At 35.6% G+C, this 27974-nt stretch overlaps 1 protein-coding gene across 11 annotated transcripts in view; it reads left to right on the plus strand.

The window, feature by feature from the left end:
* The window catches only part of CWC27 (CWC27 spliceosome associated cyclophilin), a 246698-nt gene that overhangs the window by 63030 nt on the left and 155694 nt on the right, over positions 1–27974 (plus strand). For 8 of the 11 annotated variants that reach the window (XR_012330708.1, XR_012330707.1, XR_012330709.1 and 5 more), the window contains one exon: positions 11–154. The exons of 2 other annotated variants lie outside the window; for them this stretch is intronic. Coding sequence is in view for 2 of the 9 variants with exons in the window: in XM_073802154.1 (XP_073658255.1) it covers positions 11–154 (144 nt within the window). In the remaining 7 variants the exon portion in view is untranslated. Of the gene's footprint in view, positions 1–10; positions 155–21265; positions 21328–27974 lie in introns of all 11 variants that reach the window. One more of the 11 variants, XR_012330713.1, reaches the window with a different exon arrangement.

Below are 27974 nucleotides of genomic sequence, written 5' to 3' on the forward strand. Positions count from 1 at the left end.
GCCGTGGCAGGACTTCCAAAACTATGTTGAATAATAGTGGTGAGAGTGGACATCCTTGTCTTGTTCCTGATCTTAGAGGAAATGCTTTCAGTTTTCCACCATTAAGAAGGATGTTTGCTGTGCGTTTGTCGTATATGGCCTTTATTATGTTGAGGTAGGTTCCCTCTATGCCCATTTTCTGGAGAGTTTTTATCATAAATGGGTATTGAATTTTGTGAAAAGCTTTTGCTGCATCTATTGAGATGATCATATAGTTTTTATTCTTCAGTTTGTTAATATGGTGTATCACATTGATTGATTTGCATATATTGAAGAATCCTTGCACCCCTGGGATAAATCCCACTTAATCATGGTGTATGATCCTTTTAATGTGTTGTTGGATGCTGTTTGCTGTTTTGTTGAGGATTTTTGCCTCTATATTCATCAGTGATATTGGTCTGTAATTTTCTCTCTTTATAGTATCTTTGTCTTGTTTTGGTGTCAGGGTGATAGTGGCCTCATAGAATGAGTTGGGTAGTGCTCCTTCCTCTGCAATTTTTTGGAAGAGTTTGAAAAGGATGGATGTTAGCTCTTCTCTAAACGTTTGATAGAATTCACCTGTGAAGCCATCTGGTCCTGGACTTTTGTTTGTTGGAAAATTTTTAATCACAGTTTCAATTTCATTACTTGTTATTGGTCTATTGATATTTTCTATTTCTTCCTGGTTCAGTCTTGGAAGGTTATACCTTTCTAAGAATTTGTCCATTTCTTCCAGGTTGTCCATTTTATTGTCATAGAGTTGCTTGTAGTAGTCTCTTAGGATGCTTTGTGTTTCTCCGGTGTCCGTTGTAACTTTTTCTTTTTCATTTCTAATTTTATTGATTTGAGTCCTCTCCCTCATTTTCTTGATGAGTCTGGCTAATGGTTTATCAATTTTGTTTATCTTCTCAATGAACCAGCCTTTAATTTTATTGATCTTTGCTATTGTTTTCTTTGTTTTTCTTTCATTTACTTCCATCTGATCTTTATGATTTCTTTCCTTCTACTAACTTTGGGTTTTGTTTGTTCTTCTTTCTCTAGTTCCTTTAGGTGTAAGGTGTAGATTGTTTATTTGAGATTTTTCTTGTTTCTTGAGGTAGGATTGTATTGCTATAAAATTCCCTCTTAGAACTGGTTTTGCTGCATCCCATAGGTTTTGGATCATCCTGTTTTCATTGTCATTTGTCTCTAGGTATTTTTTGATTTCCTCTTTGATTTCTTCAGTGATCTCCTAATTATTTAGTAACATATTGTTTAGCCTCCATGTGTTTGTGTTTTTTGTGTTTTTTTCCCTGTTATTTCTTTCTAATCTCATAGTGTTGTGGTCAGAGAAGATGCTTGGTATGATTTCAATTTTCTTAAATTTACTGAGGCTTGATTTGTGACCCAAGATGTGATCTATCCTAGAGAATGTTCTGTGTGCACTTGAGAAGAAAGTGTAATCTGCTGTTTTTGAATGGAATGTCCTATAAGTATCAATTAAATCTATCTGGTCTATTGTGTCATTTAAAGCTTCTGTTTCCTTATTAATTTTCTGTCTGGATGATCTCTCCATTGGTGTAAGTGAGGTGTTAAAGTCCCGCACTATTATTGTGTTACTGTCGATTTCCTCTTTTATAGCTCTTAGCATTTGCCTTATGTATTGAGGTGCTCCTATGTTGGGTGCATATATACATTATAATTGTTATATCTTCTTCTTGGATTGATCTCTTGATCATTATGTAGTGTCCATCCTTGTCGCTTGTAACATTCTTTATTTTAAAGTCTATTTTATCTGATATGAGTATTGCTACTCCAGCTTTCTTTTGATTTCCATTTGCATGGAATATCTTTTTCTGTCCCCTTACTTTCAGTCTGTATGTGTCCCTAGGTCTGAAGTGGGTCTCTTGTAGACAGCATATATATGGGTCTTGTTTTTGTATCCATTCAGTGAGCCTGTGTCTTTTGGTTGGAGCATTTAATCCATTCACATTTAAGGTAATTATCAATATGTATGTTCCTATTACCATTTTCATAATTGTTTTGGGTTGGTTTTGTAGGTCATTTTCTTCTCTTGTGTTTCCCACTTAGAGAAGTTCCTTTAGCATTTGTTGTAGAGCTGGTTTTGTGGTGCTGAATTCTCATAGCTTTTGCTTGTCTGTAAAGGTTTTGATTTCTCTGTCGAATCAATGAGATCCTTGCCAGGTAGAGTAATCTTGATTGTAGGTTCTTCCCTTTCATCACTTTAAATATATCATGCCACTCCCTTGTGGCTTGTAGAATTTCTGCTGAGAAATCAGCTGTTAACCTTATGAGGGTTCCGTTGTATGTTATTTGTCATTTTTCCCTTGTTGCTTTTAATAATTTTTCTTTGTTTTTAATTTTTGTCAGTTTGATTACCATGTGTCTCGGTATGTTTCTCCTTGGGTTTATCCTGCCTGGAACTCTATGCACTTCCTGGACTTGGGTGGTTATTTCCTTTCCATTGTTTGGGACCTTTTCGACTATAATCTCTTCAGATATTTTCTCAGGTCCTTTCTCTCTCTCTTCTCCTTCTGTGACCCCTATAATGGGAATATTGGTGTGTTTAATGTTGTCCCAGAGGTCTCTTAAGCTGTCTTCATTTCTTTTCATTCTTTTTTCTTTATTCTGTTCTGTGGCACTGAATTCCACCATTTTGTCTTCCAGGTCACTTATCTGTTCTCCTGCCTTAGTTATTCTGCTATTGATTCCTTCTAGAGTATTTTTCATTTCAGTTATTGTATTGTTCATCTCTCTCTGTTCGTTCTTTAATTCTGCTAGGTGTTTGTTCTTTAATTCTTCTAAGTCTTTTTTTTTTTGCGGTGTGCAGGCTTCTCACCGTTGTGGCCTCTCCCGTTGCGGAGCACAGACTCCGGACGCGCAGGCTCAGCGGCCATGGTTCATGGCCCTAGCCACTCTGCGGCATGTAGGATATTCCTGGACCATGGCACGAACCTGTGTCCCCTGCATCGGCAGGCGGACCCTCAACCACTGCACCGCCAGGGAAGCCCCTTCTAGGTCTTTTTAAAACGTTTCTTGCATCTTCTACATCTTTGCCTCTATTCTTTTTCCGAGGTCCTGGATCATCTTCACTATCATTATTCTGAATTCTTTTTCTGGAAGGTTGCCTATCTCCACTTCATTTAGTTGTTTTTCTGGATTTTATCTTGTTCCTTCATCTGGTACATAGTCCTCTGCCTTTTTACTTTGTCTATCTTTCTGTGAACGTGGTTTTCATTCCAGAGGATGCAGGATTGTAATTCCTCTTGCTTCTGCTGTCTTGAAGGTATTCTATAGATATGATTAAAGTCCATAATCAGTGACTTAAAGTAAAGGAGGTTATCCAAGATAATCTAGGGATCTAATTCAATCAGTTGAAAGGCTGAGGAGCAGAGCTGAGGCCTCCCTGAAGAAGAAATTCTTTGAGTTCTGTTTCTCTGGTTAAACCTGGACTGATACAATTGTGTTTTCAATTTCATTCAGTTCTAAAGCTTCCTAATTTCCCTTGTGGCTTCTTCTTTGACCTGTGGGTCATTTAGAAGTGTGCTGTTTATTTTCCAAATATGTGGGAATTTTCCAGATATTTTTCTGTTACTGATGTCTAAATTGATTTCCTTGTGGTTAGAGGACATATTCTGTAAGATTACAGTTATTTTACTTGTATTAAGACTTGTTTTTTAGCCCAGGATATGGCTTATCTTGCTGCATGTTCAATGTGAACTTGAAACGGATATGTATCCTGCTGTGGTTTTTTGGAATGTTCTATAAATGACCCCAATATTTTTGATGGCACCTTAGACTTGCATTTTAATGTTTAAATTATACCTGTTAGCTTATAAATTTCTTTGACTGATCAGATTTTTGGAAATGATCCTATTTCTCAAAAACTAAAAGACTGAGTAGTAAGTTCTGACTTTCTACTTCATTAGTTATTTCAATTAATAAGTTAATAGTTATTTTAACTTTGTTTCTTACTACTTGATTATTTGCAGTAGGTCAAAATGTAAGACAACTATTAGCTTCGTGTCTTTCCTTTCAGTTTTATCTTGTATAATACTTTGAAATCTTTGTTTCCTCTTGATTATCCAAGAATAAATTTTTAATTGGTAAATTTTCTTGGACTTGTCCTATTTAATTTTCTTCAGAACATTGTGTGTGTGTGTGTGTGTGTGGCAATTTTGTTCTCTCACCCTAAGAACAGAAAAAGTATGTGGAAATGAAAAATCAAATCAGTATATTCTTCTTTGGAGCAGGTTTTTCCCATCTTTAAGAAAGCATTATTAGCCAGGGTTAAAATGGCCTTTTGAGTTTTCAGTATTTTTCTTTTAAACAAACTCAATGAAGGAAAATAGAAAGTCAAAAGAAAGCAAGTCTTTGGATCCTTTTCTTAGCAGTTTTCCAGTATTATTCCTTCCAGTTATATACTTATTATTTGTGATTAATCTCCAATTCATGTATATAAATTATAAATTTATGTAATGAGTGGGAAAATGGATTAGATAACCTGTTTAAGCTTCAGTGAATTGAGAATACTGCTTAAATTTGAGACTTGGAAAGGGCCTAAGAAGCCATCTGATCTAGAATCTCACCTTGCCCCAGAACTCATTTTACTAGAATTTATTCTATGTCATAAACTGTTCTACCATGCTTTTGTGGGATTTGTTTTTCCATGTTGTTCCTTTTCCCATTACCACTAGCAATTAAAACTTGACTATAAAAAAGAGACTCGGGCTTCTCTGGTGGCACAGTGGTTGAGAGTCTGCTTGCCGATTCAGGGGACATGGGTTCGTGCCCCGGTCCAGGAAGATCCCATGCCGCGGAGCGGCTGGGCCTGTGAGCCATGGCCGCTGAGCCTGCGCATCCAGAGCCTGTGCTCCGCAACAGGAGAGGCCACAACAGTGAGAGGCCCGTGTACCGCAAAAAAAAAAAAAAGAGACTCATTTGTAGGAATCAAAATGCATTATGTTGTTATAGTAGAAAGAGTATTGCTTTGTAGTCAGAAAAAGAGTTTTGCTTTTTAGTCCAGACCCAGATTGGAATACCAGTAGTGCCATTATTTAGCTTAGTGTCTTTGGATGAATTATTTAATCTATCTCAGCCTCAGTTTCTTTATTTTAAAATAGGAATAAAAATACCTATTTTACCAGATTGTTATATGATGAGATGAGTTGGTAAGGCATTCAGTAAATCAGCTGGTAGGCATTTAGTAAATCATTTATTAAAATTACATCAGTCATAATATTTTCTTTTTGTTTTCAAGAAACTTTGTACTTATAATGATATTCTCCAATATATTTTCAGAATTTTTCAAGTGATTCTTTCTGAATACTATTCATTTTACTATTTAGTTTCTTAATTTAAGAAAACATGAATAATGTATAGTATATTTTTTTTAAATAGCTAGATGAGTCATTTATACTACTTTTGTTTTCCTACTAAGTAGCATATAATCTCCTGTCTCACTTAATCTTTCTATGCCAAATGTTCACAGCACCTAAATAGAATCATGTAAGTTTAAATCTGGAAGATCCACACCAACTGTCATTCTGTTTCCTCATTTAACGGATAAAACTAGGTAGTCTCACTGAGTTTGAATGTGAATCTGACGTACTTTTTCATGTACTTCCCTCTGAAAGCTTCTAAACAACTCACCAGTCTACAGCAACATGTTAATTTCTGGAAGCAGCTATTAAGTTCACATTATTTTTCCTCCACTCACTAAATAGTTATTAAAAGGGTACAAGCAAGCAAAAGGCCAGGAAGCCACCTAAAGAACTAGTCACAGCTTCTACCAGTGGCCATCTGGTATATGATAAATATTCAGCCATTGTTAAAGAATGAGTGAATATTGAATCTATGATTATGTAAATGATAATCCCAGTGATTGTGCAAAATGAAAGTGTGATTTTCAGTATTTTTATGTTTATTTAAAATAAATTTGATTAGAAAAGAATAATTAAGCTGTTAATATGACTTATAAAATGATTTTTCTTGATTTGGGTTTTCTAAAAAGTTGCCTCACCTTTTACCTTTTATGACTCATATGTTTCATTCTTTTTTTGTGAAGTTATTTGTTGGGTCCAGGAAATTCAGTCAGTTTCCAACTTTAGAATTATTGGCTCAACGTCAGGGTGCTTACTGACTCATAAATGGATCATATTTGCAATTTTATTTGTGTTTTATTTAGAATTGAAGAAAATTTTCCTATAGAAAGAGGTTGTAACTTATAATTGGTTTTCCTCAATTTGCGAAATTTGGGATGTATTGGAATGCCACTAGGATCAAGAGATAAATATGTAACTTTATTTGTATACATATACAAAAGAGTGTGTATGTGTAAAACTCTATGAAATGCCATTAGAACTACACATAAGGCCCACATACATGATTGCTGAAGATATCCTGACAATAATTTCAATGGCAGGTCTGAGGAAGGAGAATCATTTTAATCAGTTTATTCATCTATTTTTTGTTTACATCTATTGAGCATCTGCTGTGTGTTTAGGGCATATTTTAAGAAGCTTATATCTCAGCTGGATCTTCAAAGATGGGTACGATTTGAACATGTGGTATATTACATTATGTTTTGCTTGTGTAAGTGTTTGCCTTACATTATGAATATGGCCTGTTTGTGAATCACACATTTAATTTTGTGTTCTTCAGATATTCAGGAGTGCTCACATAGGTTTGGGGGTCATTTGACCCTCATAGCTTTCTAAGCTACTATTACTACGTTCTGCTTAGTCAGAATACTACTTTTTTTTTAATGCTTAACAATAGTTTCTTGAGTTATAGAATTATAATTGCCAAGATTATCTTCATGTTTGTGGTCAGTACGTTCTCTTTCCAGTAAGCAAGTAGAGAATCCTACTTCACAAGCAAAACAAAGCTCCAGAAGTTTAGTAGTGAATATAGAAGCAGCCAAGGGCTATTGTTTTCCCTCCATCCCCCGACATGTGCATGGATATACGCACACTCACATGTATAGAAGAGTGATAGTATAGCTTTGTGCAGCAGTTCTCAACTTTTTGGTTTCAGAATCCTTTATATGCTTAAAAAATTATTGAGGACCCCAAAGAGCTTTCGTTTTGGGGGGTTGTATCTATCAGTATTTACCTTACTGGAAATTAATACAGAGAAATTTTTAAAAATATTTATTAATATAAATTTAAAATAATAATAAACTTCATTATATTTTAACATAAATAACACATGTGTTAGAAAAAAATAACCTTTTTCCCTAAATAAAAGCCATTTAGTTAGAAAAGTGGAATTGTTTTACATTTTTGCAAATCTGTTTAATGACTGGCTCAATAGAAGGCAGTTGGATTCCCATATCTGATTCTTCATTCAGTCTGTTGCATGTACTGTGTTGTTTTGTTTAAATTATAGGAGGAAAATATGTTCTTACACAGATATGTACTTTGAGGAGAGACGAGTATTTAATAGCCTTTTCAGTTAATTATGGTTGTTCTTCTTTGATAATTCACCAAGACTCAACAAGTACTAACTTCTTACAGGTTAAATGTAATATGAAACCAATAAGCCCTTCATATTCTGTTATACATTAAAATCCATTGGTTTTTCTTGCACTTTATATGGATCTTTTACCCATGCATGATTTTGTAATATTATGCATTGGCCATTTGGAAAGTATTGATCCACTGCGTTACGCAGATCTACAAAATGTTGATACAGTTTGGCATACAATTAAAAAAGGAATACATTCATTAATATCATCACTGATCACCAGAGTCTCCCAGAGTAGTTGTAGTGTGGTTCTGAGTTTTCTAAAATTCAGTTTCTTTTCTTTGAAAACTCATATTTTATCATTGTCAACAAATTTGTCATTTTCAATCATTATCCTTGAAGTGAGAAGATCGCTTTTTTCCCAGATCAGAATAACCACTTTGTCAGTTGTTCGTTCAAATAAAAGTGGTGTATTATAAAAACCAAACAAACAAAAAAACACCTGACTGTTTTAGCTTACAATTCAAATGATTGCACGTCATTTGTTGTTTTTCCTCAAAACAACTCTACTTCTTTATGTAGTGAAAGTGCTTTATACATACTTCAGTTTCATCACATAAAATATTGTGCTCAAGGGTTGGAGTTTCATAAAATTAATAATTTTTACTGTTTCATCAAGGATATTCATAAGTGGAACTGTTGTTAAATTTTTTTTCTTTGCTGTGAGTGCCCAGCAGTGACAAGTACAATGACTTCTAGCACAGTGTGCTGCCACTGCCTTGATTCATGTTACGGTTCCAGCAGTTTTACCTATAGTTACTTTTGTACCATCAGTGCAAATGTCAAAACATTGAAAAGAGAAAAATCACATCTTAATATTATTACTAAAATAGTTTTGAGGTTGTGGACTCTTTTGAAATGGGTTTTCCAGGGTTTACGAACCATACTTTGACAACTGCTTATGTAGTTCTACCTAGCTATGAGATCTAGAGCAAGTAATTACCTCAGCTTTATTTGTAAAGTGAGCTTATAATAGTACTGTTTTGTTGGATTTGTTGGAGGGTATAAGTTAATATATATAAAGCTCTTAGAACACTACCTGGCATAGAGTAAGCCTATGTGTTTGCGAATTATTATTTTGTATTATACAGATTTATGTATGTATTCCTTTAATTCTGGATATTTGGAAACTCCAGGTTCATCTCACTGCTTTCAAATCAGCTCATACTTAAACCAAACCAAATAGATGACACACTTTCGTTCTGAAGATGCTCAGAGACAGTTCTTTGTATATTTTGTTTACACTACTTCAGTTTGAAGAGTATACTTTGAATTCCTTCAATAGCAGTAAGGGAGGAGTAAATGCTTCCATCTATGTGCCATAAGTGGATTTTCTTATTTATCAGTTGATCAATGTGTGCTTTTGAGATGATTCCTTCTGCAATTTAAGTGGCCTTAAGAGGTATTTTCAGTGGTATTAAAGGGGTTGGTGAATTGTTTTGGCCTTCAGTGTTAAATGATAGCACAACTTGGCTAGTTCTGAAGTTGAACAACCGTTTGTATTGCTTTCTGTAGGCTTTTGCTTCAGTTCATACGTTCTTCACGACTTGGATATATTTGAAAGTTGTCAGCTCTGTGACAACCTCAGAGTTTTGATTCTTTCTTTCCTATGGCCTTCACCCAGAGCTTTGTACTAAGAGGCTAATTATCATCTTTGCCACACAGTGTGGGAGGAAAATGTTGTCTCTGAATATAGTCAAAATTAGTCTTTGCCTAATTTAAATTCATCATTTATCCAGAATACACAAGGTATTGTTTGCTTATCTTTTTTGAATATATTTGCCATAACTTCTGATTGAATATAAAATTAGCTTAACCATATTTTTGAGGCCAATAGGAGCCTTTATGCTATTGATCAATCACATCAAATGAAACCTCAAAATTTGCTGCTTGCCTTTTTTTTTTTTTTTTTTTTTTTTTTTTTTTTTTTTTTTTTTTGCGGTACGCGGGCCTCTCACCGCGGCGGCCTCTCCCGCCACGGAGCACAGGCTCCGGACGCGCAGGCTCAGCGGCCGTGGCTCACGGGCCCAGCCACTCCGCGGCATGTGGAATCTTCCCGGACCGGGGCACGAACCCGTGTCCCCTGCATCGGCAGGCGGACCCCCAACCACTGCGCCACCAGGGAAGCCCCATTGCTTGCCTTTTTTAAAGGAAGTCATGTTGTATCATTAATATTCAAATTCTAAAGAAAGTAAAACCAAATTATTTCTTTGAAAAATTTAAACATTTATTGAATTACATCTGTTTGCATAAAAGGGTAATAAGTAGTTTTTTTCTGTCACTTTTGTAACCAGAAACAAACCTCTGTTCTTTTCTTACTCGAACTTTAAATGAACTCTTCTATAAAGCTCTATTATGTTTCCTCGTACTACCTCACTATTCTTCTACACATCATAACACAAAAGGAACTTTTTTTTTTCTAACCAAGGGGACTTTGATGTAATTTGCTAGGACCCTACAAAAGGTCTGGAATAATTTTATACTTTGTTTTACCTCATGTTTATAATTTGGTTTCTGGAGTTCTATGAAACGCCTTTCACTCTAAGTTAGACTAGATGATAATCACTCTTCTCAGTCTGGCCAAAAGGTAATGCTCAGTACAGTGACACATTCAAAAGGAAAGTGGAGAGATTTCCAGGCATTTATATCTTAACTTTATTTTTACTGATGTATGTCCTTTCTTGTATTTTCTGCTGTTTGCTTTGATTGAAATTAAAGTTTCTTTTTAAACTCCAAGGACACATATGTATACCTAGGGTCTAAAAGTTTCCCATTCATATGCTTATACTATGCTTAGTCTTCAAGACTTGTGTACACCTAAGCTCTTAATCCTTTCCCCTGAGCCATCTCCAAAAGCAGGCTTCATATTTGGTAAAGCAAGAATTGTTTCTAAAGATTGTCCTTGGATTCAGTTGTAGAACAGGAAAAGAATTTGCAATTCTGGGAGTTCCCCTGGCTCCCCCGGCCAAAACAACTGAAGGTTTCTGGAGCCTGCATATGTCCCCCTCTAAACAGTGCAGAGACACTCTTTTAAAATCTGAACTAACAAAACAGAAATGGAGAACATTATAATAAATGTGCATGGTTTTTAGATTTACAAGTAATTTTATTTATTTTGATAAATAAAGAGCTACTCTTTCAGGCACATAAATAGTAGAATGAAGAAACTTTTCTAACAATAGGGTATTTCCACTCAACTTCTTCAGTATGTATTAACATTGTGTCTTTAAATAGTAATCATCTTCCAATATTATAGTTGGAAAATTTACTTTTCAAAAAGTTACTAAATAAATGAATGATAATTTTCTATGTAAAGTAGAAGTCTAAATCACATTTTTAGAGGATTATAGGCTAAATCTGTGTTCCTCCTTCCCATTACATGCCTGTTTATAAAACAGTTGTAATCCTGGCTATGGATATCTTATGCATTCAGACTCTGTAGATTGCTGAATGTTTGGCAAAGATAATTATATGCTTTGGCTTGGGATTTGGAAACAGCAAACTTTTCCACTTTCCATTATGTAAATTAGCAGTGGAAATAGCTGTAGATTTCTCTATGATGTTATCTTGCTAAATATAGGTAATGCGGATTCATTTCTATTAGAAGGAATAGTTTGCCACGAATTGATGGTTAAATTTTTGGCATAACAGATTTTATATTAATAATTTTCATTGTATGAAAGACCCAGTGTCTTTCAATAATTTATTTTTTCTTCTAAACGTCTATGGAATTATAGCCTCTAGCAAAATTAATCAGACTTCTCTGCTGATTTGTTTTATAGGATATCTTCTTATTTTTTATTTATTTATTTATTGAAGTATAGTTGATTTATAATATTATATTAGTTTCAAGTATACAGCATAGTGATTTAGTATTTTTGCAGGTTATATTCCATTATAGGTTATTACAAGATAATGACTATAATTCCCTGTGCTATACAGTATATCCTGTTGCTTTTTTTTTTAGAGACCACTGTATTCTTGCCTAAGGAGAACAGACTTTTTTTGTCCTGATATATGTTTCTTCTACATCTCTTGTTTCTTTGTGAGCCTGTCTTAATTCTTGGTACTGTTGAGATGTAGGCAATCAAACCCAAGCAAAAATTTAAAACTTGCCAGCTTAATTTTGATGATAGATAAAATAGACAGACAGAAATTACTTCATTATTTTCTTCTTGAATTAAGCAATCTAGTTTATAAATTATATCCTACATCCCGTTTAACAGATATTTGAGTACTATATTCAAATTAATTATTTAATTATCACATTTAAGGTATTCAACTGAGAGTATATTCTTCTTATCCATTTACAATAATTGAATCTGGTGAACCTTCAGCTAATGGCTTACAATGAAGTTGGAATATTGCTGAGGTACCACTTTGTTTCGAAGTGTTTTTAATTCCTACACTTTTGAAGTAATCTAATGTTCCTTGGTGGTTCTAGAAGACAATGGACAGGAAAGAGAAAAGAGGTGAATCTGAAACAGTGAGGCACAAATAGCACAGATTGTTTGCTGTGGCTTTGCAGTGCATTGTGTGATATGTTCTATGTTTTTACTTTCATTCAATTGCTAATCAAGAGTTTCCTCTGTGAAGATGTTTTTGCTATTCTTGGAACCACACAGAGTTTTCCCTTTAATAATAATACTGTTTGCTGTGGTCCCAGACATATGACCTTTAAAAAAAAAAAAAAAGGCAAATCATTCTCTTAGTGTGTGGTTAGGAGTGAGTTGGCCCATTCACATCAAGCCTAATTTGATGTGAGTTAGTACTAACCTTTGACAAAATCCATGGTTTAAAATTTAGACTAGAAAGAGACAATAAATCTTACTGTTTAAATCACCCAAAAGGGTAGCAGTACTGTTTGTAATGTTTCTCCAGTCTTCATTCCTAAATCTGTTATTCTGTGATGTAAAGCTTTGGTTGCTTTTCAGTTCTTTTAAATTTGTTTGCAGAAGGTGGAGCCCAGAAAATGTGCCCATCATTGAATGCTCTAAGTTTAGCTGAGGAAAGCAAGGCTGCTGTAATATTCATATTCTAAAAAAGTTGTATTTATCTGAGTTACAGGACTGGTTTACATAAATGAGAAACTAAGTTTTTCCATACACCAGGAAAAGTTTCAAAAGGATGGCTTTTGTGCTTGCCACTTCATACCCACCAAATATTACAAACTAATACTCATGTCTGCAGTGGGCCATTTGTGGGTGTACGTAATTGTGGTTCTCAAGTCATTCAAGCTCAAGACTTTTCCAGGTACAAATGAGAAACCCTTGGAAAATTTGTCTCCCTCTGCACTTCTGGAATGAAGTTTCGCTTTTAAGATTTACAATTTTTGTAATTTAATTTTTTTTTTTTTGGCATAAAAAAAGGCATATCAGAGGCTCACTTTATTTCTGGAAGGAATTCTAATGCCTTTGAGGTGAAATGGCACTATTATAATCTTTATCATATGTAACTACGTTTTTGGTTGTTGAACTGGGATTTAAAGATGTTAAAATCTTCAATAGCTTACTTTATTTTAGTTAACTTTTAAAAAGAACTGTGCACTGATAAGTTTTTAATGTGACTCCATTGCTTACTTTGGCTACTAAACTGCCAAATGTGGTTTCAAAACTCAGGAGAAGATTTTAATCAGTCTTTTTTTTCATAAGGAAACCAGAAAAGATTTCAGTGAAGTCGTGTTTAACACCTAGTGTTAGTCTTATCTTTTACTCTGTAGCAAAACGGCTTGTCCTTAGGCCAACAAGAAAGAAATCCAGGCTTAACAAAATCCATTTTACCACTCTTTTTTCCATGTTGGACATTAAAAAAAACACGCAAACAAAAAAAAACCAAACACCACTCCCAGGGATCTTTCTTATTTAGTTTTACAACTTTACAACTTATTTAGTGTGTAATTTTGCTGAACTTGTTCCAAAATATAAAATCTGAAGTAGTTGTTGCTGGTTTTAGAAACTCTTTTCCTTTCAAAGTATTTTTGAAGTTGAAAACTTTTAATAGTATTTCCTTTGGAAGACATTTTTAACATTTTCTGTCTTTTGAGGCATCATTTCTAAAAAGTTGAAGTATCTCTTATAAAGCACCTTACTAACACTATGTTTTTCCTAGAGATTCACGAATTATCTACATTTTGTTTCCTGGGCAGGAGTGCTCCCTACTTAAGAGTGACTCTCTTCAGTTAGTCAAATGAGCATTCTCCACAATTAGTATAGATCACGTAATTGATATATTCCTGAGTAATACAAGTAACATTACTTATTTAATCCAAGCAATTAGACTGCCTTTGCTGTTTTAGCTTTTCTCTAAGTTAAGTACAGTGTTTTGGGTGGGTTGTAGATTGACAGGAGGATAACATATATACATACATGTGTGCTTTTTAGCTTAAGTTCCCAATTAAATTAACCAAAGATCCAGTATTTTATCAGAAGTAAGGTCAGGGCAAAAGCAGATGCAGCATATCTCAGCAAAGCTTCTCTTAGCCCACAGTAGGGATCAGCAGTTGCTAATAACAATATACATGCGAGACAGGGTCCCTGAATCAGGAAAAGTTCATTTATTGCTATGTCACTACCCTTTTAGATTCACTCTTCTAAAAGAACTAACAATCTGGGAACTATTCCATTTTCATCACTATTCCAGAAGAACTTGAACTAACAATCTATGGACTTGCTTTTAAGGGAATGTTTATAATGACCAGACTCCTGGTTCTTGAACCAAACTCTGCATCAGCAAGGACATTTTCTCATCCAGAGGGAGAAAGCAGAGTTAATACACAGGTGTCCTCTGCCTCTTAACTTACAAGTGTTCTGGAAAGTCCATTTCCCCCTAAGTATTAAAGCTGAAATTTATAACTTTGAATCTTAGAATAACTTAGTAAGCTCTTGATTTTTTGCATCAGAGAGAAGGAACAGAAGTATGCTAATCTAAATTAGCCAAATTTATACAATACTTTGTTTGGATTTAGAATGATTTTCATACTCAGATTTGATGTGGTCACACATGCCTAGGGTACTTATGAAAAATAATGATTCATATTATGAAAACTTGACTCAGGAAGAACTGAGAAGCTGTCTGGTCTCTCTCTTCTTTGACAGGAAAAGAATCTTTCAAAACAATGCGAGGTGGCACCTTAAAAGAAAAAACTATTTCTCACAACACGTCTGACACCAAATGTGTGGGTTTTCCACAGTAAGCAATTCTTCACCAACACTAACTGGGTGTCCTACAATTTAATTCAGTTCTGATACTTACTACACAGAGTTAGCACACACCGTACAGGTTTCATACATGCTTACTCCTCAGCTTCCATTCCCTGCCCAATCACATATTTTCTTATACTATAGTCTTTTTACGCTAAAGTTCCACAAGATTGTCCCCCCACTTCAGACTATAATCGCAAGTTGTGGGTTCCCAGCTTAACCCACACTTCTGTCTGTCCAACTTGGCTACAAATCTGGGGCTCCCACATCCCCTTTCTCATGTTCAGTAGTTTGCCATAACAGCTCACAGAACTCAGGGTAACAATTTTGTTTACCAGTTTATTATAAAGGATTCTTTAAAGGATACAGGTGAACTACCAGATGAAGAGGCACATAGCATGAGATCTGGAAGGGTCCCGAGCACAGGAGCCTCTGTGCCCATGGAGTTTAGACTCCACCACCTTCCCAGCACATAGATGCTTTCACCCACCTGGAAGCTCTCCAAAACCCGTAGTTTAGGGATTTTCATGGAGGCTTCATTACATAGGCATGATTGATTATTAACTCAATCTCCAGCCCCTCCTCCCTCCCCAGAGGATGGAGGGTGAGGCTGAAAGTACCAAGCTTCTAATCACAGTTTGACCTTTCTGATGCCAGTCTCCATCCTGAAACTATCCAGTTAGCCCACCAACAGTTGCCTCATTAGAACAAAAGAACAAAAGATACTCCTATCACCCAGGAAATTCCAAGGAATTTAGGAGCTCTGTATAAGACACTTCTCTCACCCCCATCATTCAGGAAATCACAAGGTTTTAGGAGATCTGTGTCAGGGACAGATCTTATGTCAAAGACCATTTTCATAATTTCAATTCAGTGTGAACTCCTAACGTCTGTGCCTGACATATACTAGGTGCTCAGGAAACATTTGTTGAATGAGTGAATAAGTGAAGTACTTGTATCTATTAAGAAATTTCATTAGGTCCTTAATTAGATGTACAGAGGTTAGAGATGTGAAGACAAATTCTTGGTCCTTGAAACATTTGTTGAGAAGAAACATTCATTCAGTATTCATCTACTGTACATTGAACTATGTTGGCCTCTGAAGATTCCAAGACTGAAGAAAATGAGGGTAAAATAGCTTTAGTAAAAGGCAGTATACTGGGGTAGGGGACAGAAGTTGGGGAGTTAAGTATTATCGTATAGGCAGTGTTGAAAGAATTCAAGTTGACTTTTGTGAACAAGGAGAGCTTAACAGAGTAGGTAGCATTTAGCTGGGCCATAAAAACTGAGTAGGATAAAGACAGGTAGAAAGAGGTCATTCCTTTTTGGAGGGGATTTGAGAAAGTACCTGACAGCAGGACAACACAAGGTCTGGTGAGGGAACTGGGAGAGGCCCAACTATCTCCACAGGCAAATACTGGGGAAAGAAGTGTTGGGCTGGAGTGGAGTCTGAGGCAGACTGTTTCAGCTTTCTTTGGAGGGTTATTTAAGGTTTCTAAGTGCTGCATTTATAAGATGGATTACAGCAGTGGAAGACTGGAGGCAAAAAGATCAGTTAGGAATCTGGGGCAGTTACACAGGGAAAGATTAAAGAACTTGAAAAGAACATAGAAAGGAAAAGATGGGGGTGCGGGGGGGAGTTGATTGTGAAAGAAGAACTGGCAACTGATTGAGTGCCCAAAGGAGATAGAACAAAGAAGAATCCTGACACTGCTTGTAAGGGGCCTGGTAACTGCCTGAGCAGGGCCATCTGTGGCCAGAAGACTGCAAATTACAGATTTTCTCAGACCTAATCTCAAAGGACTCTTCTGGGGAGAAAACTACTGCAGATGAGCTCCCTGCCAGGGACACAGCCCTTCAGGCCTGCCCTCTCCGAGGGCAGGGCCTGGGAGTCAGTGTAGTAGGAACAAGTAGCTGAGTGTGCCAGGCGGAGAACTAAACTCTGCAGGGTGTTCAGGAGGACGAGCAGCAGCAGCCGGGCAGGGCAGGAATGACTCCACTGCCCCAGAGCACCGTCCTCACGGGATAATAGATGCAAAGATAGAGCAGTCACAAGCACTGAGCAGAAGGAGTTGGCAGCAAAGGGCATTTGTTGTTGCTCTTGTAGGTGTTTTAACTTTCTCTCCCTTCTCATTAAAAAAAAAAAAAGTAATATACTAATTTAAGACATTTTAGAAAACAAAAACAGGTTAAAAAAGAAAAAGTTTTCATCATCTATATAGAGTTGTTCATGTTTTTGGCATAATTTTTGTAAGTCTTTCTGTGGAGCAGGTTTTTTCAGCTGCAGGTAATGGTGTGTGCTATATAAAGCAACAGAGAGCTACTTTAACTGCTTGTTACTATTTGTCAACAAGTAGACAGGAGTCAGATCCTAAAAAGGCTCATGCATTGTTGGGGAGCTGTTGAGGAGTTCTAAGCAAGGGAGTGCCGTGATCAGATTTATGTTGGAGAATGGTTCCTTTGGCCGTAGTGTAGACAGTGTAATAGAGGGCCCAAGGCTTGATGCCTGGGAGCCAATTCTGAGACCATTGCAGTAGCCCCCGTCATAAAGGGCTAACCAAGGCATTGGGAGTGGGGAGTAGCAAAGGAACTTGAGAGTTCTTTCAGGAGCAACTGACAGGACATGGTGACTGATGAGGTGTGGAGGTGGAAAAACATGCTATACTTTACCCTTTCTGCTTTATCATATCCCCCACACTTTAAAATTGTCTCAATTAGATGTCCCACAGGAACTTGAAGTTCAACATGTCCAAGACAGAAATTGTCACTGTTCTTACCAAACTTACTCCCCATCCTAGGTTCTCTCTCTCAGCAACCATGTCCTCACCCACCTAGATGCCCAAGCTACAAATTTGGAAGTCATCCTAGACTCTTTATTTCTCTAATATCTACCTCTACATCTAGTCAGTCACCAAAACCTACCAGATCTTCCACTTAAATCTTTAAGATCGATTTCTTTACATCTTCATTGTCACTGTACTTGCCAAGTTCTAGTTTTTATTTTTTACTTAGAACAGAGATTGGCAAACTACAGCCTACAGACTAAATCCATCCTGACACTTGTTTCTGAAAGTGTTGACTGAAATAAAAACACAACGTGAGAGCTATGAGTTTCAATTTTATTTGAGGACTTACTGAGGACTGTAGCCCGGGAGACAGCTTCTCAGATAGCTCTGAGGAACTGCTCCGAAGAGGTAAGGGTAGAGGTCGGCACATATGTGGTTTTGGCAAAGGGGTACGTGCAATCAAACGCACATCCCAGTAGAAGCTTGCTGCTAGTTATGAAGCACAGATATCTTAGTTAATGATTTTAGTGCTTTTCTGAGTATGGAAAGATGCAAGAAATTCGGTTCATAAAATATTCTCCTGAAAATATCTAACTATTTGAAGGCCTGTTTTGCCAGTTTTCCCAGAGCACAGAGTACCTCATTCCTGATCTCCACCCTGAATTCCTTTCAGGCTGTGTTGAAGGTCAGCGACTGCAGTGGCTAATGACTCAATCCTTGTAGAATGGGTGGCTAGCGACATTCTTTAGGTTGGCAAAAGTTTTAATAGAACACAGCCACACTCATTTGTTTACATTTTGTCTGTTGCTGCTTTTACACCACAAGGGCAGAGTTGAGTAGTTGTGATCAAGACCATGTGGCCTATAAAGCCTAAAATATTTACTATCTGGTCCTCTACAGAAATATTGCTGGCCCCTGGCTTATAATGTGGTAATACAGCTGGCCTCCCTGCTTTCAGTCTTCCATCTGGCCTTTACCACGTTGAGGGAGTGACTTGCCTAAAACAGTTGTATTCATGTCAACCCCTGTTGCTCATATTTCTTTAATGGCTCCCAACAGCCAACAGAATTCAATCTACAACTCCTTAGCATAGCAGGTGATGAGTTCTAGTATAGTTTTTCAAATCTCAATTCTTCCTCAAAAATGCCTTTGCCAATAAACCCTATCTCAGTCAAGTCCTTTGTAATGGTTCACTTTAAAGGGATCATTTACATGAGAACAATCTCCATTAATGTTAATGTTATGAAGTTTAATCTTTCAAAGTCTCGTATAGAGATTCTTCGATGAATCTATGTTTTTGTGAGATGATATTTCTTAGAAAACCCCCATCCATTGGTTGTCAATTGTATATGTCAGTGAAAAGGAAGAGAGTAAATATTATTGCCAGACATTAGCTTTACTTGTTCAACAAAAAACTCTGAAGCTTGCTAAGATTTTTAACACCTCTGCTATTTTCACTTATTTTGTGATTCTGAAAAGACCACTTCTACATATTATCAGGAAACTCAGAGAGCCTTTTATGGACTTCCAAATTCACCACAGTGGGAGAGTTAAAGATAGCTTTCTACGCAAGAGAAAATAGAATCAAAGTTTTGCTACATAAATGAGAGAACATTCTTTTCAGCATCTCAATTCTAAATAAATCATATTGAGGCTTTTTTTTTTAAGTGCTAAGGCATTTTGTTTGCAAGTTTAGTCTCAGACTCCATTAATGACGTATTATAGAAGAGATTGGCAGTACCCAAAAATCATTCTTCTTTTTACCCTCTATCCCAATAAAACTTAATACTATGTAAATGTTTTGGTGTATCTGCATGTAGTTGAAAGAATTCTAACAGAAGAGAAGAACCTTGTTTTCTAGATTGAAAATGAAAGGAGCTGATGGATTTTGATTTGGGAAAGGTCACAGATGCTTCAAAAAGGAAATTAGTTTCTTGTCTCTTTCTGAACATTAACAGAACTTTTTTATAGTACTGGAAAATCAAAATGGAAATGTAGTTGTAGCCATTCAAGTACCTAATGTAGGTTTTTCTTCTTTTAAATAAAATTCACTGGAAAATTTTTGAGAAATATCAAACTTAATTACATGACTTAATTTAAATGCTAAACAAGGTACAGTAAAAATCTTTGCTCATTTTGATTTAAGATTTATTGAACACTTAGTAAGTGCAAGGTAGGTAGATGCTCATTTACTCAATACTTTGTTGAAAATTTAATTACATTTAATTTATTGTACTTATTTTCATTTCCCTTTTCAGGTAAATTTCAACCCTTTTAGAAGCTAATAAAAATTTCAATTAAGTACGTGAAGCTAGACTTTTCAAAAAAGTTTATAAGCAATTATTTCAGTGCATGGCATAGCCTATCAATATAGTTTAGAGAGCATAGTCTATCCGAATAATTTAGAAGACATGATAATGTTACCTAAATTACTTTCCTTAATTCCTGAAATAAATTTTCACAAGTACTGAAATACAGGAGATTTCCTCAGAGATGAAAACGTAAGTAATTGGTTAGAGTGCTTCAGTAATTTAGATGGGCTGCTAACAAATACATAGTATCAGTTTATATTTACACAAATGAGCCCAATCATCACAGTGACAAAAAAGTCTTAATGACTTTAGACTGTGTGTAAGCGCTGAACAGGTAAAATCTCCAACACAAATGAAAATTAAATAAATGACTACTAATAAGATACTATACTTTTGTCACAACCTTCGGGCTAAAGCACTTTGCTAACAGCATTTATAGAAGTCTGGGAGCTACTTGGAGGAAGGACAGAAGAGCCAAATGGAGTTTCAGGTTCTGGCTGCTGGTGATTCAAGAAGAAAAGCCCTGTTGGTGATTAAAGGCTTGCATTTTCAAATAGAAGGAAAACCTAAAATTATAAGTGATTTCAAATGAATTAGCATTCCTTTGAACTTCTAATAGAGCTTTTTGAACTCTATTTTAAGAGAAAATGACTTGGAATTATATGGGTCCTATTACCTGTCCTTCAGGGCAACAGACTAATGAACTTGCTAGCAAAGAAACTAGAGACTATGGTATTATGGCGTTGTCTCCAACCCCTTTATACTGAAAGGTGTTCATATGAAAGAACTAGGTTATTTCTGTCCTTTCTAGAATTCCTAAAGGCAGAACCAGAAATAATGAATGAAGGTTACTAGGAAGCAGCTTTGGGTTCAACAATAAATAAAAACTTTGTAACAGGTAGACCAAGCCCCAAATGGGTCGGGGTTGCCATATCACAGAGCGGTACAATTTTCCAAATGGCAATTAATGACCCTTTGCCATTTGTGCTGGGTTGGGGTGTGGGTGGGGAGGGAGTGGGCTTTTTATTTTTGAGTATAAGAAATGAACTTTAAGGCTCCTTTTGACGCAAACAAGGAACCCCTGCTTTCCTCTGAGGGAGCAGTGCAAAACTTCTGGACCTTATTTCAGCATATCATCAAGAAGTTAATTGACTTATTAACTATATACTGAGCACTGTCATATGCAAAGTATTGACATAATTTTGGCCCCCTTCCCTTAGAATTCACTTTTTAATTTTTAAAAAAAAATTTTTAAATGTGGTAAAACACAGAGAACATAAAATTTACCATCCTAACCCTTTTAAATGTACACATCAGTAAAGTATATTCGTGTTGTATAACCAATCTCCAGAACATTTTCATCTTGCAAAATTGAATGTCTACACCCATTAAACAGCTCCCCACTTTCCCTTCCTCCCAGGTTCCTGGCAGCCATGATTCTACTTTCTGTTTCTATGATTTTGACTACTGTAGATACCTCATGTAAGTAGTAGTATCATACAGTAGTTGTCTTTTTGTGACTGGATTATTTCACTTAGCATAATGTCCTCAAGGTTTATCCATGTTATGTGTCAAGAGTTTCCTTCTTTTTTAAGACTGAATAATATTCCATTGTATTTATGTACCACATTTTGTTTATCCATTCGTCCATCAGTGGACACTTGGGTTGCTATTGCGAATAATGCTGTTAGGAACATGAGTGTGTAAATATCTCTTTGAGATCCTGCTTTCAGTTCTTTGGGTATATACCCACAAGTAGGATTGCTGGGTCATAAGGTAATTCTACTCTTAATTTTTTGAAGAACTGCCATACTATTTTCCATAGTGCTAAACCATTTTACATTCCCACCAACAGTACACAAGGGTTCTGATTTCTTTACATCCTTGCCAACACTTGTTATTTTCTGTTTGTCTGGTATTTTTGCTAGTAGCCATTCTAAAGGGTGTGAGGAGTACTGATCATTTTGACTTCAGTGCCTTGTGCAATTTCCTACACATAGCACCTACTTTGTAAAAATTCATGCTTGAGAAGTACTAAAACTTTATATTATATTTTCATAAAGTGTTCATTTTATAAAGTTGATCTCGGATAAAGATTATTAATGGAGTCAATATTCTGTGCTTTAGGATAAAATAAGGAAGAACATCTTAGTTCTTCTTACAGTGGTAGCTCTATTAATATTACAGTTTTCAGTACTGATGTTAACTTATATGTGTTATTCTCATAAATACCCATCAATATCCTAGCTTAAGGTCATAAAACATCCCTGGTTTTAGCAGTCTGCTTCACTCTTTTATTCTAGCAATTTTTAAATAACACTTGTGAAAGACAAACATACTGATTTCTCCACAAGAAAACTATTCACTGTATCTAGGAATTAAGGTTTTTTTGAGTTTTTTGTATAAAAGAGTCTTGTCAAGAAAAGAATCTGGTTTACTACATTTGGAGCTGTGGTGTTTAGTTTTTCTCTTCTCCTTTCTTCCCCTGCAGTGCCTACAGGCTGATATGAGATCACTGGTACTTTGAGCCAAGTTTATAGTTAGTGTGGTCATGTTTAAACTTTTGCTATCTTGAATAAATGCTTGGTAACCTTAGTATTAATGGTCTAACAATTAGCAGTTGTTGGCCTTTTGAAAAAGAGGTTTTATTGTTGTTGTCATATTTGAAAAAAAATGATTTGGGAATACATAAGAGAGCTGAAAGTTTTCACTCCTAAATAATTATGGCAGAAGAATGTTTTCAATAGTATTTTGTTAGCAATGGGTGAAATCAACATTCTCAGAGACTTTTGTGTTTGCAGGTAGAAAATATATATCTTTCTCTGAACATGTTGGCATAATAAACAGGTACTTTGTAGCTATTTAACCTTGTATAGATAGTGTTGACATAGAGCAGGGCTCTGTTCTATGTTTAAAATGAGGAGCTTTCAATTAATTTATTGTTTCTTTGAGAGCAGTATAAGAAATGTGTAAGGTATAGTTATACTCTATTTATGAATCAAAACCAAGTACTATGAGGCTCAAACAAGTGGAACGTCTTCTAACCTCCCAGGGATAAATGTTTATTGAATAATAACCGAAGCAAGCCTACACAGTGAGCAGTTGGGAATATGTGGTAATAATGTACCTACTTAAATAGTGTTCCATCATGACCATTTCACAAATAATGTTTGGTTGAACACAAAAAGATTCTTCAGAAAGCTTCTTCAGGTTCTTTTTATTTTAACAGGACAAGACAAATGAGGGTATGCAAGTACAACTAACTATCAGATTGAACACATGGGAGTAACCTTTTTTATTCAGACATTTTCCCTCACACTTGCTTTTATAGAAGAAACTTCTTTCTTGATTTAATGCAGTCTTGTTTTAGGTCTCCGAGGAATAAGCAAAGAAAGAAAAAGGCTATTTGTAAGAAATCCATAATATGAGCAGTTCAAACATAAATTTGGCTATCAGGAAGAAGCTTGGCTTGCAGGGAATTATTAACATCACCATCCCCTTTAGGCCAAAAGCTTACAGATTGTTCTTTTTGGATGCAGATTCTGTAGTTTTGTAGATGACTGCAATCTCCAACATTAACAATTTTTTTTAAAACAGATATCTCACATTCTCTTAAAAAAACAAAAAGTGTCCTTTAATGAGCCAATTACATTACTTGCACACACCACCTAATATCAGTACTTATAGACACAGCTGATTTGTTCTAATTGTCTTAGCTTTTTTCATGCTAGTATATTTATGCTTTAATTAAAGCTTTTGTAGAGTATATTTTCAAAAGCAAATAAAAAGTTTTCCTAATTAGAAGAAATATTATAAAGCATTTACTGTAAAACTTAAAGAGTTAGCTTTTTAACCTTTTCTCAAAACCATTTCCTGTATTTATATTTTGAGAGCTGTTATGCCACTTTCATACTTATCTTAAAGAAATTTAGTGTGTGTGTATATATATATATATATATATATATATATATATATATATATCTGTTTCCTAGATTTTAGTCTGAATTTTTGATAGTTTGGCTTTTCAACAAGTTTTTGTTGAAACAGAGCAGAATATTTGGGGTAAGAAATTTGTGAGGTTCTCGTATTGCTCTAGTTGTAAAAAGTAATTCCAGGAAGAGTTAGGGACTTGGATCACTCAAGGATATCATGTTCATTAGAAGAAAAGGAGATCATATTAAGTCAGTGGTAGTTTTAAGAGGTAGACATTGTTAAAGATAAGCATTTGAAGGAATATTTGGAGGCAGTAGAAACTGACTTATTCTTAGTTGTCTTTTCATAGCCTTTCTGTATAATCAACCCCATTTTTTATAATTGCAAAAATCAAATATACATTAAGTTTTATTATTCCTGTAAATGGTCTCCATATAGTAACACTTTGTGATGGACCAGGTGCTGCTAGCTAATGTAACTAGTCCAGGTTGAAAATATAAGTATGTTGATAAAGACCTATAAATGTGTAAAAGCCTATAAAGAGTAGTAATATTTTAGTGGCAAAGAGAAAAGTGTCAGTTGACAATGCATTTTCCAGTCCTTTCTGAGAAGGTATCAGATTAGAGACTTCGTAAGCTCTTACTTGATTTAAGTTTTGAGTAAGTTAATAGCTGGGTGATACACTGTTTTAAAGAATAAAGTCTAGGCGGCACCATTTATTACCAGTTTAAATTTCAGTATTCAGTTCATTCAACACTGCCTAATATATTAAGACTGTCCTTCATTTTTCACTACATTTACTCACTGACTGGTGTTCTACCACTATCCCAAAAGACAAAAACAAATGCCTATGTGTGGGCAGAATGCGCTCAGTCAGGATTTCACCTTATGGCTACCAGGGTTAAGAAATCGAGCAATACAAAGCCTATAAAATGGAACCCTTGACAGGACCTGCTGTTAGGTGACTTAAGGATCACACCCACAAAGGAACTGTTAGCAGCTTTTGGCATCCGGGAGGGTATATTGAGTGCCTGGTCCATGTGAATACCCAATTTGTTGACTTTGAAAAAAGGAGTCAAGATAATATTCAATATATTTCTACAAATAAGGTAACATTGCTAAAATACTAGAAGTCAGATTCAAAATAACCTTTGTGACCACCTAGAGGGGTGGGATAGGGAGGGTGGGAGGGAGACGCAAGAGGGAGGAGATATGGGGATATACGTACATGTATAGCTGATTCACTTTGTCATAAAGCAGAAACTAACCATTGTAAAGCAACTATACTCCAATAAAGATGTTTAAAAAAATAAACTTAATAAGTCAGAAAAAAAAAAAAAGACTTAAAAAAGGAAAGCCCACTTAGATCAGATGTATTAAAGTAGTGGAGCAAATCATGGACCAGAAATCAGTGACAGATCTACATCTCCTATTGGAAATTCATCTTGGGCCTCATTATGTTTTCTTCTGGATTTAATAAATGGTTATTAGAATTATGATTGCACTTCGCATAATTTCAGTATCAGTTGCACTTTAAAGGGATAGCAAGGACTTCTACAAAATTTAAAATTTCTACATATCAAAAGACATCATTAAAAAAATGAATAGGTGACCACAGATTTGGAGAAATATTTACAACATGTATATTTGATAAAAACTTGTCTCTAGAATCTTACCATTCAAAAATAAGAAGTCAGTTTTTCAAATGAGGAAAGGACTTGAACAGACATTTTACAGGAAAACAAATGAGTGGCCAATAAGCACATAAAAAAATGTTCAACGTCATTTTCAAGGAAACAAAATTAAACCACTGTGAGATAACACCCACTTGATTGACTAAAAAGAAAAAAAAGACGGAGAAAACATAATTTTAGCAAGGATGCAGCAAACCAGAACTGTTAAACACCAATCGCTGGTGAGAGTATAAAATATGATAAGCAATTTGAGAGTTTTTAATAAGGTTCAGCATACATGTACCATGTGTCCCATCATGCCCAGGTGTTTTATCAAAGAGATATGAAAGCATTTATCCACAAAAAGACTTGTACATGTGCATTCATAACAGCTATATTCATAATAACCAAAACTAGAAGCAACCCAAATTTACATTAACAGGATAGAGGTAAACAAACTGTTTGTATTCATGATGTAATACTACTCGGCAATAAAAAGAAGCAAACTACTGATACATACTATAGTAGTTTCTATGAATCTCAGAAAACACTTTGTTCTCTGTGAAAGAAGCCTGACACCAAAGAGAACATACTGTGTGATTCCATTTGTATGAATTGTTAGAACATGCACATCTAGTCTATAGTGATAGAAAACAGAACAGTGGTTGTGGGCAGGGCATGGGGAGGTATCAGGGATGGCAGAGATTATGTGCAAAGGGGTACACGGGAACTTTCTCAGATGATGAAAACATTCTAGGAGCTTGGGTTACACAGGTGTAAACATCTGTCAAAACGTATTGAATTGTGTACACTTAAGATACAGTTCATTACACTGTGTCTAAATTATACCTCAAAGAAAAGAAATTTAATAAGATAGCAAGACCTGATTAGAATTCAGAGTAGCATAGCAACGTCACTAAAGTGATGGGAAGTAGACCTACCAGGAATGATAAAGTTACTAGAGTAAGGAAAGTTTGTCTAAGGAAGATACTACTATGTGTTCAAGCAATAAGAAGGCAACATATTCTAGAAGCAGAATCAGATGATTTCTTAAGATCCTTTCCTATTAGGATCCTTATTGTTGTAGGTATTTTTTCTGTCTCAGGGACTATACTGAGTCCTTTATGTTGATTTTCTTAATCTTCGTGAGACCTTTTCCAGAGAGTGTGAAAGTTTAAAAATGTTATTGTTCATTTAATTTTGACTTCTGAAACTGTAGTGTCAACATTTTATTGTTGGTAAAGTTAAAATGTAACAATAACAAGTATTTATTGGGCACATCTTTTTTTTTTTTAACATCTTTACTGGAGTATAATTGCTTTTCAATGGTGTATTAGTTTATGCTTTATAACAAAGTGAATCAGCTATACATGTACGTATATCCCCATATCTCCTCCCTCTTGCGTCTCCCACCCACGCCCCCTATCCCACCCCTCTAGGTGGACACAAAGCACCGAGCTGATCTCCCTGTGCTACCTGCATGTGATTTTAAAGCACACCACCATGGTGTGATGGATGTCATCAGATAAAGCTGAAGTGCTAGTCTAGACTCCAGGTTTTTGGGCTAGATTTTCAATTTTTATCTTTGGTTGTTTTGACTGTGTTTTATTTTAAATATGTTCAATGCAAGGCTCTCAATGGGGAGTCTTTTGTTTTGGTTTTTAATGTTGTTAATAGTAACAGTATCAATCTTTCTAGCTTAAAATTTCACATCAAATTTGTGAGTGGCTATTTTACATATATAACAGTATGTTTTAAACTGTTGTAATATAAACATTTGTATTTCCTCTTAACTTCAAATACTTTGATCCAACTCTTTGTGGGCACCATTTGGAATGATTAATAATGGTGAATTTCTTCAAAAGATATCATTGCTAACTTATGAGTACTGTTGGTATGTTATCAATATCTATTGCTGTGCGGAACTACCCCAAAACTTAGTGACTAAAACAAGAAATTGTAATTCTTCCAGTCAGGAATTTGGATAGGGTACAAAGGTGATGATTCATTCTGTTCTACTCTATCTGGGGCCTCAGCTGGCATTGCTTAATTGGCTAACTACTGCCTGGGACAGCCCATGGCATGGCTCAACTGGAGTCGTATGTCTGGGGCCCTGATTCTGCCTGTCAGACCAGTTCCTCAGTTCTTTTCTCCATGTATGACCTCTCCACACATGCTAGCTTGGTTTTTCTTACAACGTGAGGGTCTCAGGTTCCAAGAGGGCATATTCCAGAATACAAACCCTAATGTTCAAGTAATTATCAAGCCTCTCTTATCACATTTTCTGGTGCCTTATTGGCCTAAGTAAGTTTCACAGTCAAGGCCAGAGTCAGTGTGGGAAGGGACTACACAAGGATATGAATACTGGGGGTTGTGGTTTACTGGGAGTCACCAATGTAACAGTTTACTAGAAGAGCTTAGCACACTTCTGAGTTCATATCAGGTACTTGGTACTTATTGATTGTAAAATCAAGGACATTTTTTGCATATGCTTTTTCTGTTATTGTTTATATGAATTGTTTT

Source organism: Tursiops truncatus, chromosome 3 (assembly GCF_011762595.2).
Source record: "Tursiops truncatus isolate mTurTru1 chromosome 3, mTurTru1.mat.Y, whole genome shotgun sequence".
In the NCBI taxonomy this organism is placed as follows: domain Eukaryota; kingdom Metazoa; phylum Chordata; class Mammalia; order Artiodactyla; family Delphinidae; genus Tursiops; species Tursiops truncatus.